General features: G+C 52.2%; 2 protein-coding genes across 2 annotated transcripts in view; both read left to right on the forward strand.

The window, feature by feature from the left end:
• LOC140390600 (beta-1,3-galactosyltransferase 9-like) overlaps positions 1–15,599 on the forward strand; it is a 484,726-nt gene that overhangs the window by 57,764 nt on the left and 411,363 nt on the right. The gene's annotated exons all lie outside the window — the stretch shown is intronic.
• LOC140389192 (uncharacterized) overlaps positions 11,117–15,599 on the forward strand; it is a 56,481-nt gene continuing 51,998 nt past the window's right edge. The window contains exon 1 of the mRNA XM_072473355.1: positions 11,117–11,265. Within this exon, the coding sequence (XP_072329456.1) occupies positions 11,163–11,265 (103 nt within the window). The 5' untranslated portion in view covers positions 11,117–11,162. The remainder of the gene's footprint in view (positions 11,266–15,599) is intronic.

Below are 15,599 nucleotides of genomic sequence, written 5' to 3' on the forward strand. Positions count from 1 at the left end.
AAGTTTAACTGGATGGTGTTTACCAGGATGAAGTTTAAGTTGTGTGAAGTTTACCAGGATGGAGTTTACCAGGATGAAGTTTAACAGGATGAAGTTTAACAGGATAAAGTTTAACAGGATGGTGTTTACCAGGATGAAGTTTAACTTGTGTGAAGTTTAACAGGATGAAGGTTAACAGGATGGAGTTTTACAGGATGAAGTTTACGAGGATGAAGTTTAACAGGCTGGAGTTTAACTGGACGAAGGTTAACTGGATGAAGTTTAACTTGTGTGAAGTTTAACAGGATGAAGGTTAACAGGATGGAGTTGAACTGGATGGAGTTTAACTTGTGTGAAGTTTACCAGGATGAAGTTTACCAGGATAAAGTTTAACAGGATGAAGTTTACCAGGATGGAGTTTAACAGGATAAAGTTTAACAGGATGGTGTTTACCAGGATGAAGTTTAACTTGTGTGAAGTTTAACAGGATGAAGGTTAACAGGATGGAGTTTTACAGGATGAAGTTTACGAGGATGAAGTTTAACAGGCTGGAGTTTAACTGGACGAAGGTTAACAGGATGAAGTTTAACTTGTGTGAAGTTTAGCAGGATGAAGGTTAACAGGATGGAGTTTAACTGGATGGAGTTTAACTTGTGTGAAGTTTATCAGGATGAAGTTTACCAGGATGCAGTTTAACAGGATGAAGTTTAACTGGATGCAGTTTAACAGGATGAAGTTTAACCTGCGTGAAGTTTACCAGGATGAAGTTTAACAGGATGAAGGTTAACAGGATGGAGTTTAACAGGATGAAGTTTACCAGGTTGAAGTTTAACAGGATGGAGTTTAACTGGATGCAGTTTAACAGGATGATGTTTACCAGGATGGGGTTTAACAGGAAGGAGTTTAACAGGATGGAGTTTAACAAGATGAAATTCAACAGGATGAACTTTACCAGGATGAAGTTTAACTTGTGTGAAGTTTACCAGGATGAAGTTGAACAGGATGATTTTCAACAGGATGAAGTTTAACAGGATGAGGATTACCAGGATGAAGTTTAACTTGTGCGAAGTTTACCAGGATGAAGTTTAACAGGATGAAGTTTAACAGGATGGAGTTTTCCAGGATGAAGTTTAACAGGATGCAGTTTTCCAGGGTGAAGTTTAACAGGATGCAGTTTTCCAGGATGAAGTTTAACAGGATGGAGTTTAACACGCTGGTGTTTACCAGAATGAAATTTAACTTTTGATCAGTTTAACAGGATGAAGTTTAACAGGATGAAGTTTAACAGGATAAAGTTTAACAGGATGGTGTTTACCAGGATGAAGTTTAACTTGTGTGAAGTTTAACAGGATGCAGTTTTCCAGGATGAAGTTTAACAGGATAGAGTTTAACACGCTGGAGTTTACCAGAATGAAATTTAACTTTTGATCAGTTTAACAGGATGAAGTTTAACAGGATGAAGTTTAACAGGATAAAGTTTAACAGGATGGTGTTTACCAGGATGAAGTTTAACTAGTGTGAAGTTTAACAGGATGAAGTTTAACAGGATGAAGGTTAACAGGATGGAGTTTTACAGGATGAAGTTTACGAGGATGAAGTTTAACAGGCTGGAGTTTAACTGGACGAAGGTTAACAGGATGAAGTTTAACTTGTGTGAAGTTTAACAGGATGAAGGTTAACAGGATGGAGTTTAACTTGTGTGAAGTTTACCAGGATGAAGTTTAACAGGATGAAGTTTACCAGGATGGAGTTTAACTGGATGCAGTTTAACAGGATGAAGTTTACCAGGATGAAGTTTAACAGGATGAAGGTTAACAGGATGGGGTTTAACAGGATGGAGTTTAACAGGATGGAGTTTAACAAGATGAAATTCAACAGGATGAACTTTACCAGGATGAAGTTTAACTTGTGTGAAGTTTACCAGGATGAAGTTGAACAGGATGATTTTCAACAGGATGAAGTTTAACAGGATGAGGATTACCAGGATGAAGTTTAACTTGTGTGAAGTTTACCAGGATGAAGTTTAACAGGATGAAGTTTAACAGGATGAAATTCAACAGGATGAACTTTACCAGGATGAAGTTTAACTTGTGTGAAGTTTACCAGGATGAAGTTTAACAGGATGAAGTTTAACAGGATGAAGTTTAACAGGATGCAGTTTACCAGGGTGAAGTTTAACAGGATGGAGTTTAACACGCTGGAGTTTACCAGAATGAAATTTAACTTTTGATCAGTTTAATAGGATGAAGTTTAACAGGATGGAGTTTAACTGGATGGAGTTTAATAGGATGAAGTTTACCAAGATGAAGTTTAGCTTTTGATAAGTTTAACAGGATGAAGTTTACCAGGATGATGTTTAACAGGATGAAGTTTACCAGGATGAAGTTGAACTGGATGAAGTTTAACAGGATGAAGTTTACCAGGATGAAGTTTAACTTGTGTGAAGTTTAACAGGATGAAGTTTAACTTGTGTGAAGTTTACCAGGATGAAGTTTAACAGGATGGAGTTTCACAGGATGGAGTTTAACAGGATGGAGTTTACCAGGATGAAGTTTACCAGGATGAAGGTTAACAGGAAGGAGTTTAACTGGATGCAGTTTAACAGGATGAAGTTTACCAGGATGAGGTTTAACAAGATGAAGGGTAACAGGATGAAGTTTACCAGGATGAAGTTTAACAGGATGGAGTTTAACTTGTGTGAAGTTTAACAGGATGGAGTTTAACAGGTTGAAGTTTTACAGGATGAAGTTTAACAGGATGAAGTTTAACAGGATGGAGTTTAGCAGGATGAAGTTTACCCGGATGATGTTTAACAGGATGGAGTTTAGCAGGATGAAGTTTACCAGGATGATGTTTAACAGGATGAAGTTTACCAGGATTAAGTTTAACAGGATGGAGTTTAACTGGATGCAGTTTAACAGGATGAAGTTTACCAGGATGAAGTTGAACAGGATGGAGTTTAACTTGTGTGAAGTTTACCATGATGAAGTTTACCAGGATGGAGTTTACCATGGTGAAGTTTAACAGGATGAAGTTTACCAAGATGAAGTTTAACTTTTGATAAGTTCAACAGGATGAAGTTTACCAGGATGATGTTTAACAGGATGAAGTTTACCAGGATGAAGTTGAACTGGATGAAGTTTAACAGGATGAAGTTTACCAGGATGAAGTTTAACTTGTGTGAAGTTTAACAGGATGCAGGTTAACAGGATGGAGTTGAACTGGATGGAGTTTAACTTGTGTGAACTTTACCAGGATGAAGTTTAACAGGATGAAGTTTACCAGGATGCAGTTTAACAGGATGCAGTTTAACAGGATGAAGTTTACCAGGATGAGGTTTAACAAGATGAAGGGTAACAGGATGAAGTTTACCAGGATGAAGTTTAACAGGATGGAGTTTAACTCGTGTGAAGTTTAACAGGATGGAGTTTAACAGGTTGAAGTTTTACAGGATGAAGTTTAACAGGATGAAGTTTAACAGGATGGAGTTTAGCAGGATGAAGTTTACCAGGATGATGTTTAACAGGATGAAGTTTACCAGGATTAAGTTTAACAGGATGGAGTTTAACTGGATGCAGTTTAACAGGATGGAGTTTAACTTGAGTGAAGTTTACCAGGATGAAGTTTACCAGGATGGAGTTTACCATGGTGAAGTTTAACAGGATGAAGTTTACCAGGATGAAGTTTAACAGGATGGAGTTTAACTTGTGTGAAGTTTAACAGGATGAAGTTTACCAGGATGAAGTTTAACTTGTGAGAAGTTTAACAGGATGAAGTTTAACAGGATGGATTTTAACAGGATGAAGTTTAACAGGATGAAGTTTAACTTGTGTGAAGTTTAACAGGATGAAGTTTACATAGAACATAGAACAATACAGCGCAGTACAGGCCCTTCGGCCCACGATGTTGCACCGAAACAAAAGCCATCTAACCTGCACTATGCCATTATCATTACCAGGATGAAGTTTAACAGGATGGAGTTTACCAGGATGAAATTTAACTTTTGATCAGTTTAACAGGATGAAGTTTAACAGGATGGAGTTTAACTGGATGCAGTTTAATAGGATGAAGTTTACCAAGATGAAGTTTAACTTTTGATAAGTTTATCAGGATGAAGGTTAAGAGGATGGAGTTTAACTGGATGCAGTTTACCAGGATGAAGTTTACCAGGATGAAGTTTAACAGGTTGAAGTTTAATAGGATGGAGTTTAACTTGTGTGAAGTTTACCAGAATGAAGTTTAACAGGATGAAGGTTAACAGTATGAACTTTACCAGGATGAAGTTTAACAGGATGGAGTTTAACTCGTGTGAAGTTTAACAGGATGGAGTTTAACAGGATGAAGTTTTACAGGATGCAGTTGTTATAACCTGCCTACTTACGATTGGCTGGGGATTAATGACTATCCCACAATCCTATGGGAGTATGAACTTTCCCAATGAGGGGGGCAGAGAAACTCCTAGTATAAATAAGCTGGCCAGTTCAGGAACCAGCAGGAAGGAGAAGGTAGCAAGGGAAGTTACTGCTACTGTTATGTATATATTGTTATAGTAAATAAACGTTATTATTTTGTGTCCTTAAAACTCGTGCTGGATTCTTCGTGGCCCTTACAAAACTGGCGACGAAGGTAAAAGTGAATAGCTGTCTACACTGCTGAAGCCACCTCCCTGGATTTTTGTTGGATACAGGTTGGAAGTTGTTTTCTATTATACCATGCCTCTGTACGGACGTTTGGATGTTTTTGATGCTGCGCTGGAAAGCTGGAACCAGTACACACAACGGATGCGTTACTATTTCCGGGCAAACAATATCACTGAAAACGAGCGGCAGGTGGTCATATTGCTCACCGCCTGCGGCCCACATCCGTTTGGGGTGATTAGGAGCCTTACGTACCCAGCTGTGCCGGACACCAAAACGTTTGACGAACTTGTGAATATAGTGGGGCAACACTTTAACCCAACCCCGTCCACGATAGTCCAGCGTTACCGGTTTAATACCGCTGAGAGGACCCCTGGAGAATCCCTTGCCGATTTTTTATCCAGGCTACGCGGGATTGCGGAATACTGTGACTATGGTGAGACCTTGTCAGAAATGTTACGCGACCGTTTGGTTTGCGGTATTAACAATGCAGCAACCCAGAGAAAGTTGTTAGCGGAGCCAACATTGACTTTTCAACAGGCCATTCAAATAGTCTTGTCCCGAGAGAGCGCAGAGCGAGGAGTACAGGAGCTACAGGGAATGGAAGTGGATGCATTGGGGTGAAACCCTTTCCACCCAAAAACGTCCCCCCGCACTCCTGCGGTACCTTGGGCGAGGCAACGACCAGACCGACGCCAGTGGCCATCGGACATTCCTCCCCGAAGGGAGCCTTCTCCAGAGCCAATGGATGAGGAGCCATGTCCGTGTCAGACTTGTAGGCGCCGACCCCGTCGCGGACGGCGGTCCTGGGGGCACCAGAGGTGCCGTCGTTCCGACCGAAACTGGGACCAGCCCAGGGGCCGTAACTGGGACCAGCCCAGGGGCCGTACCTTCCATGTGGATGAACCTGCGGCGACTACTCCTGAGGACGTGGAGACGGAGGACGACTGCCTGCAGCTGCATTGTGTGGCAGCTCCCCGTGTGGCCCCCATTAAGGTGACAGTACGGGTCAATGGCCACCCGCTTGAGGTGGAGTTGGACACTGGCGCAGCGGTCTCCGTGATCGCCCAGAGGACATTCGACCGCATCAAGCAGGGTATACAGACCCTTACACTAACTGACTCACAGGCCAGGTTGGCCACCTACACGGGGGAACCACTGGACATTGCAGGAACTACAATGACCCCTGTTGTCTATGGACGCCAGGAGGGGCGTTTCCCATGTATCGTGGTGCGTGGCCATGGGCCCAGCCTGTTGGGTCGGGACTGGTTGCGCCATTTGCGGTTGCAATGGCAGCACATCCTCCAAACAGTTTCTCGAGGGTTGACTGAGGTGCTAGGACGATACCCAGAGGTATTCCAGCCTGGTTTGGGGAAAATAAAAGGGGCCGTAGCCCGTATCCAAATCGAACCAGGAGCCACGCCGCGCTATTTCCGGGCGCGCCCAGTGCCTTACGCTTTGCTCGAGAAGGTAGAAGGGGAGCTCACTCGTTTGGAGAGTTTGGGTATTATCAGGCCCGTCCGTTTTGCTGACTGGGCAGCACCAATTGTACCAGTAATGAAGCCAGATGCCACAGTTCGCTTGTGTGGCGACTATAAACTGACAGTGAATACAGTTTCCCGACTCGACCGATACCCAATGCCTCGCATAGAGGATCTCTACGCGAAACTTGCAGGCGGACTCTCATTCACAAAATTAGATATGAGTCACGCCTACCTGCAGTTGGAGCTGGACCCTGCCTCCCGACCATATGTAACGATTAACACACACCGGGGCCTGTATGAATATACACGGTTGCCCTTTGGAGTATCCTCTACCTGCGCAATTTTTCAACGTGTTATGGAGGGCATTTTGAGAGGTTTACCACGTGTGGCTGTCTACCTAGATGACGTGTTGATTACAGGGACGTCGGAGCAAGAGCATTTGGAAAATTTGGAGGCTGTCCTTAGATGCCTTTCGGAGGCTGGAGTCCGTTTACGTCGCACAAAGTGCGTATTTCAGGCAAAGGAAGTAGTCTACCTAGGTTATCGGGTGGACCGCGAGGTCTGCACCCCGTCGCAGAGAAGGTGCGTGCAATTCAACATGCCCCCACCCCGACTGACACTTCGCATCTTCGTTCTTTTCTCGGTCTCGTAAACTATTACGGGAAGTTCCTCCCCAATCTGGCAACTACGCTGGCCCCCTTACACCTGCTGCTAAAGAAAAATCACACCTGGGATTGGGGTCAGCCGCAAGAAACCGCTTTCCGGCGGGTAAAGCAACAATTGTCGTCGTCTGGGTTACTAACCCACTATGATCCTGGAAAGCCTTTGCTCGTCACATGTGATGCATCCCCGTATGGTATTGGGGCCGTCCTGTCCCACAAGATGGAGAACGGGGCCGAGCGACCGATAGCTTTCGCCTCCCGCACATTGACTGCAGCGGAGAAAAAGTACGCGCAGATCGAGAAGGAGGGCCTGGCAGTGGTTTTTGCGGTGAAACCCTTCCACCAGTATGTGTACGGCCGCCACTTCACTATCGTGACTGATCATAAGCCTCTGTTGGGACTTTTCAGAGAGGATAAGCCAATACCGCCCATTGCTTCCGCACGGATCCAGCGCTGGGCTTTGTTGCTTGCGGCATATGAGTATTCTCTGGAGCACAAACCAGGTACGCAGATAGCAAATGCCGACGCACTGAGCCGATTGCCTTTATCGACCGGCCCCATGTCGACCCCCACGACCGGTGAGGTGGTTGCAACCCTAAATTTTATGGACACCTTGCCTGTCACGGCATCACAGATCCGTGAGTGGACCCAGACGGAGCCAGTCCTGTCAAAGGTTCGGCACATAGTCCTGTATGGTTGGCAGCATAGACAGCTCCCAGGCGAGTTGTGGGCATTTTCCTCCAAGCTGTCAGAATTCAGCGTGGAAGACGGCATCCTCTTGTGGGGGACGCCTGTGATTGTCCCGGAAAAAGGCCAGGAGCTGATACTATCAGACTTGCACAATGGGCATCCGGGCGTGACCAAGATGAAAATGTTGGCCCGGAGTTATGTCTGGTGGCCAGGCCTCGACACCGACATTGAGAAGGTGGCCCAAAACTGCTCCATTTGCCAGGAGCATCAGAAGCTTCCGCCGGCCGCGCCCCTACATCACTGGGAATGGCCAGGGCGGCCTTGGGCACGCTTGCATGCAGATTTCGCAGGCCCTTTTCAGGGATCCATGTTCCTTCTACTAATTAACACCCAGTCCAAATGGCTGGAGGTGCATAAGATGCAGGGGACAACGTCCTGCGCAACAATTGAAAAGATGCGTTTATCATTTAGCACGCATGGCCTCCCCGAGGTGCTAGTCACGGATAATGGCACTCCATTCACGAGTGAGGAGTTTGCTAGGTTTACAAAGATGAACGGCATCCGCCATATCCGCACTGCCCCTTACCACCCGGCTTCAAATGGGTTGGCGGAGCGCGCAGTGCAGACATTCAAAAGAGGCCTAAAGAAGCAGTCTTCCGGATCAATGGACACGAGACTGGCTCGCTTTTTGTTTACGTACAGGACCACCCCCCATACAGTGACTGGGGTAGCTCCCGCAGAACTCCTAATGGGCCGGAGACTTCGCACCCGCCTTAGTATGGTTTTCCCGGACATTGGCGCAAAAGTACGCCGCACACAAGAACGGCAGGGACAGGGATTGTCTCGGCATCGTCCAATTCGGCAGTTTGCGCCCGGTGACCCAGTGTTCGTTCGGTACTTTGCTGGTGGTGCCCAGTGGGTTCCTGGTGTAATCTTTCGCCAAACGGGGCCTATATCTTACCAAGTGCAAGCCCAGGGCCGTCTCCAGCGAAAACATGTAGACCACGTCCGGTCCAGAAGATCATCCCCGCAAAAGATTCCCCGCCCCCGGAGCTCATTTCAACAGCCACAAAGACCAGAGACAAGGGAAGGTAGTCCTCACAATCTTCCACTGGTGCCTCACTCGAAGCCTGCGCAGGTCATCACGGGACCGAATGGAGATAGAGACGCTGACATGACGGAGGCAGCAGACTCTGACTCCGAGATGGAGACACAGGATGCATCAGAGGGGGAATCCTCGGGTCCACAGGCCGTGGATGTACAACTGCGCCGTTCATCACGGAAGCGCCGGTCTCCGTCTCGTTACACGCCGCCGGATCCAGCGCCGCGTGCAAATGGCGTCCGGCCTGCGGCCAAACGAGTTTGATGCCTTCCTTCGCCAGGGTTTTCGGTGGATTCCTTGGACTTTGGGGGGGAGGGATGTTATAACCTGCCTGCTTACCATTGCCTGGGGACTAATGACTATCCCACAATCCTATGTGAGTATGAACTTCCCCAATGAGGGGGGGGCGGAGAAACTCCTAGTATAAATAAGCTGGCCAGTCCAGGAACCAGCAGGAAGGAGAAGGTAGCAAGGGAAGTTACTGCTACTGTTATGTATATATTGTTATAGTAAATAAACTTTATTATTTTGTATCCTTAAAACTCGTGCTGGATTCTTCGTGGCCCTTACAAAAGCAGTTTAACAGGATGAAGTTTTACAGGATGAGGTTTAACAGGATGAGGTTTACCAGGATGAAGTTTAACAGGATGAGGTTTAACAGGATGGAGTTTAACTTGTGTGAAGTTTACCAGGATGAAGTTTACCAGGATGAAGTTGAACAGGATGGAGTTTAACTCGTGTGAAGTTTAACAGGATGGAGTTTACCAGGATGAAGTTTAACAGGATGGAGTTTAACTTGTGTGAAGTTTAACAGGACGAAGTTTACCAGGATGAAGTTTACCCGGATGGAGTTTAACTGGATGCAGTTTAACTGGATGAAGTTTACCAGAATGAAGTTTACCAAGATGAAGTTTAACAGGATGAAGTTTAACTTGTGTGAAGTTTACCAGGATGAAGTTTAACTTGTGTTAAGTTTACCAGGACGGAGTTTACCAGGATGGAGTTTAACAGGATTGAGTTTACCAGGATGAAGTTTAACTTTGTGTGAAGTTTAACAGGACGAAGTTTACCAGGACGGAGTTTAACAGGATGGAGTTTAACTTGTGTGAAGTTTACCAGGATGAAGTTTACCAGGATGAAGTTTAACTTGTGTGAAGTTTACCAGGATGAAGTTTACCAGGATGAAGTTTAACTTGTGTGAAGTTTACCAGGATGAAGTTTAACAGGATGAAGTTTAACTTGTGTTAAGTTTACCAGGACGGAGTTTACCAGGATGGAGTTTAACAGGATTGAGTTTACCAGGATGAAGTTTAACTTGTGTGAAGTTTAACAGGACGAAGTTTACCAGGAGGAGTTTAACAGGATGGAGTTTAACTTGTGTGAAGTTTACCAGGATGAAGTTTAACTTGTGTGAAGTTTACCAGGACGAAGTTTACCAGGACGGAGTTTACCAGGATGGAGTTTAACTTGTGTGAAGTTTACCAGGATGAAGTTTAACTTGTGTGAAGTTTACCAGGACGAAGTTTACCAGGACGGAGTTTACCAGGATGGAGTTTAACTTGTGTGAAGTTTAACAGGATTAAGTTCAGGTGAAACTGACCCCTCCCTATTTGGAGACAAGACGAGCAATTGACAGATGGATTCAGTGATTGGCCAATGGGATGGCAGACCCAGCGGGACGGCCAATCAGAAAGGAGAGGGCGGGACCTCCGCTTGGGGCTGGGTTAAAAGTTTCGGTAAAGTTTTGCTCCAACTTTTCTTTGTGTTTGGTTTAGTCAGAGGAGCGGCGCAGAGAGACAGAGTGTGAGGCGGAGATAGAGAGAGAAAGGGAGTGTGTGTGTGTGTGAGTGAGAGTGAGGAGAGAGCGTATAGAGTGTGAGGGGGAGAGAGAGAGAGTCTGAGTGGGAGAGGTGTGAGGACAGACATAGGGAGTTGGGGAGAGAGAAGGAGGGAGACACCGTGTGGGAGAGAGAGACAGAGGCAGGGAGTGAGCGGAGAGAGTAGTGAGGGTGGAGGGAGGGAGGGAGTGAGTGTGTGAGGGGAGGGTGGACAGGGAGGTGGAGGGAGTGAGTGTGTGAGGGGAGGGTGGACAGGGAGGTGGAGGGAGTGAGTATGTGAGGGGAGGGTGGACAGGGAGGTGGAGGGAGTGAGTGTGTGAGGGGAGGGTGGACAGGGAGGTGGAGGGAGTGAGTGTGTGAGGGGAGGGTGGACAGGGAGGTGGAGGGAGTGAGTGTGTGAGGGGAGGGTGGACAGGGAGGTGGAGGGAGTGAGTGTGTGAGGGGAGGGTGGACAGGGAGGTGGAGGGAGTGAGTGTGTGAGGGGAGGGTGGACAGGGAGGTGGAGGGAGTGAGTGTGTGAGGGGAGGGTGGACAGGGAGGTGGAGGGAGGGAGTGTGTGAGGGGAGGGTGGACAGGGAGGTGGAGGGAGTGAGTGTGTGAGGGGAGGATGGACAGGGAGTTGGAGGGAGGGAGTGTGTGAGGGGAGGGTGGACAGGGAGGTGGAGGGAGTGAGTGTGTGAGGGGAGGGTGGACAGGGAGTTGGAGGGAGGGAGTGTGTGAGGGGAGGGTAGACTGGCACGGGGAGCCTGTCTCTGGAGACCTCCAGCGAGATGAATGATGCCAGTTTGGTGTCACAGCCCCAAACGTCTCCAGTAACGCGGGCAAAATTCCAGGCCTCTGTGGGCTGGCTCCGTGCCAAGGTGCTGGGCACAGGTAAGAGAGGGGGCATGGCACCCATCAAACTCCACTGGCCGGTCAGTACTGAGGGAGCGCCGCACTGTCAGAGGGTCAGTACTGAGGGAGCGCCGCGCTGTCAGAGGGTCAGTGCTGAGGGAGTGCCGCACTGTCAGAGGGTCAGTACTGAGGGAGTGCCGCACGGTCAGAGGGTCAGTACTGAGGGAGTGCCGCACTGTCAGAGGGTCAGTACTGAGGGAGTGCCGCACTGTCAGAGGGTCAGTACTGAGGGAGCGTCGCACTGTCAGAGGGTCAGTACTGAGGGAGCGCTGCACTGTCAGAGGGTCAGTACTGAGGGAGTGCCGCACTGTCAGAGGGTCAGTACTGAGGGAGTGCCGCACTGTCAGAGGGTCAGTACTGAGGGAGCGCCGCACTGTCGGAGGGTCAGTACTGAGGGAGTGCCGCACTGTCAGGGGGTCAGTACTGAGGGAGCGCCGCACTGTCGGAGGGTCAGTACTGAGGGAGTGCCGCACTGTCAGGGGGTCAGTACTGAGGGAGCGCCGCACTGTCAGGGGGTCAGTACTGAGGGAGTGCTGCACTGTCAGAGGGTCAGGACTGAGGGAGCGCCGCACTGTCAGAGGGTCAGTACTGAGGGAGTGCCGCACTGTCAGAGGGTCAGTACTGAGGGAGCGCCGCACTGTCAGAGGGTCAGTACTGAGGGAGTGCCGCACTGTCAGAGGGTCAGTACTGAGGGAGTGCCGCACTGTCAGAGGGTCAGTACTGAGGGAGTGCCGCACTGTCAGAGGGTCAGTACTGAGGGAGCGCCGCACTGTCAGAGGGTCAGTACTGAGGGAGTGCCGCACTGTCAGAGGGTCAGTACTGAGGGAGTGCCGCACTGTCAGAGGGTCAGTACTGAGGGAGTGCCGCACTGTCAGAGGGTCAGTACTGAGGGAGTGCCGCACTGTCAGAGGGTCAGTACTGAGGGAGTACCGCACTGTCAGAGGGTCAGTACTGAGGGAGTGCCGCACTGTCAGAGGGTCAGTACTGAGGGAGTGCCGCACTGTCAGAGGGTCAGTACTGAGGGAGTGCTGCACTGTCAGAGGGTCAGTACTGAGGGAGTGCCGCACTGTCAGAGGGTCAGTACTGAGGGAGCGCCGCACTGTCAGAGGGTCAGTACTGAGGGGGCGCCGCACTGTCAGAGGGTCTGTACTGAGGGAGTGCCGCACTGTCAGAGGGTCAGTACTGAGGGAGTGCCGCACTGTCAGAGGGTCAGTACTGAGGGAGTGCTGCACTGTCAGAGGGTCAGTACTGAGGGAGTGCAGCACTGTCAGAGGGTCAGTACTGAGGGAGCGCTGCACTGTCAGAGGGTCAGTACTGAGGGAGTGCTGCACTGTCAGAGGGTCAGTACTGAGGGAGCGCCGCACTGTCAGAGGGTCAGTACTGAGGGAGTGCTGCACTGTCAGAGGGTCAGTACTGAGGGGGTTCCGCACTGTCAGAGGGTCTGCACTGAGGGAGTGCTGCACTGTCAGAGGGTCAGTACTGAGGGAGTGCCGCACTGTCAGAGGGTCAGTACTGAGGGAGTGCCGCACTGTCAGAGGGTCAGTACTGAGGGAGTGCCGCACTGTCAGAGGGTCAGTACTGAGGGAGTGCCGCACTGTCAGAGGCTCAGTACTGAGGGAGTGCTGCACTGTCAGAGGGCCAGTGCTGAGGGAGTGCCGCAATGTCAGAGGGTCAGTACTGAGGGAGTGCCGCACTGTCAGAGGGTCAGTACTGAGGGAGTGCCGCACTGTCAGAGGGTCAGTACTGAGGGAGTGCCGCAATGTCAGAGGGTCAGTACTGAGGGAGTGCTGCACTGTCAGAGGGTCAGTACTGAGGGAGTGCCGCAATGTCAGAGGGTCAGTACTGAGGGAGTGCCGCACTGTCAGAGGGTCAGTACTGAGGGAGTGCCGCACTGTCAGAGGGTCAGTACTGAGGGAGTGCCGCACTGTCAGAGGGTCAGTACTGAGGGAGTGCCGCACTGTCAGAGGGTCAGTACTGAGGGAGTGCCGCACTGTCAGAGGGTCAGTACTGAGGGAGCGTCGCACTGTCAGAGGGTCAGTACTGAGGGAGTGCTGCACTGTCAGAGGGTCAGTACTGAGGGAGTGCCACACTGTCAGAGGGTCAGTACTGAGTGAGTGCCGCAATGTCAGAGGGTCAGTACTGAGGGAGTGCCGCACTGTCAGAGGGCCAGTGCTGAGGGAGTGCCGCACTGTCAGAGGGTCAGTACTGAGGGAGTGCCGCACTGTCAGAGGGTCAGTACTGAGAGAGTGCCGCACTGTCAGAGGGTCAGTACTGAGGGAGTGCCACACTGTCAGAGGGTCAGTACTGAGTGAGTGCCGCAATGTCAGAGGGTCAGTACTGAGGGAGTGCCGCACTGTCAGAGGGCCAGTGCTGAGGGAGTGCCGCACTGTCAGAGGGTCAGTACTGAGGGAGTGCCGCACTGTCAGAGAGTCAGTACTGAGGGAGTGCTGCACTGTCAGAGGGTCAGTACTGAGGGAGTGCCGCACTGTCAGAGGGTCAGTACTGAGGGAGTGCCGCACTGTCAGAGGGTCAGTACTGAGGGAGTGCCGCACTGTCAGAGGGTCAGTACTGAGGGAGTGCTGCACTGTCAGAGGGTCAGTACTGAGGGAGTGCCGCACTGTCAGAGAGTCAGTACTGAGGGAGTGCTGCACTGTCAGAGGGTCAGTACTGAGGGAGAGCCGCAAGCAGGTAATTGGCTGCCTGGATTCCCACGTTGCAACAGGGCGTCTGCCCTCTGTCCGCGTTGTGTTGTGGGGCACGGGGGGATGTAGTTTAATGATCGGCTCGGCCTTGCTCTGAATTACAGGGTGATTGAGACGGAAACATTCATTGCTCAGGGCAGGTATCTGGATCATTCCAGAGGGAGGGGAAATCCCCCGCCCGGAACGTTTATCCAGCTTCCCCACCCTGCCGTTGGTGATGTGACACCTCCGGCTGTGTTCATCCCGATTGGGGGAGGGGGAGGTTGGTGGGGGGAGGGGCCAGTCCCTCAGTATCCACTCTGTCAGCCCCCGCAGAATCCGAGATGTCTGAAACAGGCGCTCCCCTTCCCCCGCCCTCCCCTTCCCCCGCCCTCCCCTTCCCCCGCCCTCCCCTTCCCCCGCCCTCCCCTTCCCCCGCCCTCCCCTCGCACGCAGCCCCCAGGGGGAATCCTCCCCTCGCACACAGCCCCCAGAGAGAGAGGGAGGGGGCACCGGGGGGAAGAGAGGGAGAGGGGCACCGGGGGGCAAGAGAGGGAGGGGGGCACGGGGAGGAAGAGAGGGAGGGGGGCACGGTGAGGAAGAGAGGGAGGGGGGCACCGGGGGGGAGAGAGGACTGGGGGGAAGAGAGGGAGGGAGGGAGGGGGGCACGGGGGGGAAGAGAGGGAGGGGGCAACAGGGGGGAGAGAGGGAGGGGGGCACGGGGGGGGAGAGAGGGAGGGGGCACGGGGGGGAAGAGAGGGAGGGGGGCACCAGGGGGGAGAGAGGGAGGGGGGCATGGGGGGGGGGGGAGAGGGAGGGGGGCATGGGGGGGGGGGAGAGGGAGGGGGCACGGGGGGGAAGAGAGGGAGGGGGGCATGGGGGGGAGAGAGGGAGGGGGGCATGGGGGGGGAAGAGGGAGGAGGGCACGGGGGGGGGAAGAGGGAGGAGGGCACGGGGGGGTGGGGAAGAGGGAGGAGGGCACGGGGGAAGGAGGGCACGGGGGGGGGGAAGGAGGGCACGGGGGGGGGAGGGAGGGCACGGGGGGGGGGAGGGAGGGCACGGGGGGGGGGGAGGGAGGGAGGGCACGGGGGGGGGGGGAGGGAGGGAGGGCACGGGGGGGGGGGGAGGGAGGGAGGGAGGGCACGGGGGGGGGGGGAGGGAGGGAGGGAGGGCACGGGGGGGGGGGAGGGAGGGAGGGAGGGCACGGGGGGGGGGGGAGGGAGGGAGGGAGGGCACGGGGGGGGGGGGAGGGAGGGAGGGAGGGCACGGGGGGGGGGGAGGGAGGGAGGGCACGGGGGGGGGAGGGAGGGAGGGCACGGGGGGGGGGGAGGGAGGGAGGGCACGGGGGGGGGGGAGGGAGGGAGGGCACGGGGGGGGGGGAGGGAGGGAGGGCACGGGGGGGGGGAGGGAGGGAGGGCACGGGGGGGGGGGGAGGGAGGGAGGGCACGGGGGGGGGGGAGGGAGGGAGGGCACGGGGGGGGGGGGAGGGAGGGAGGGCACGGGGGGGGGAGGGAGGGCACGGGGGGGGGGGGAGGGAGGGCACGGGGGGGGGGGGAGGGCACGGGAGGGGGGGGGGAGGGCACGGGGGGGGGGGGGGGGGGAGGGCACGGGGGGGGGGGGGAGAGGGAGGGC

This window comes from Scyliorhinus torazame, chromosome 14 (genome assembly GCF_047496885.1).
Source record: "Scyliorhinus torazame isolate Kashiwa2021f chromosome 14, sScyTor2.1, whole genome shotgun sequence".
NCBI lineage: Eukaryota > Metazoa > Chordata > Chondrichthyes > Carcharhiniformes > Scyliorhinidae > Scyliorhinus > Scyliorhinus torazame.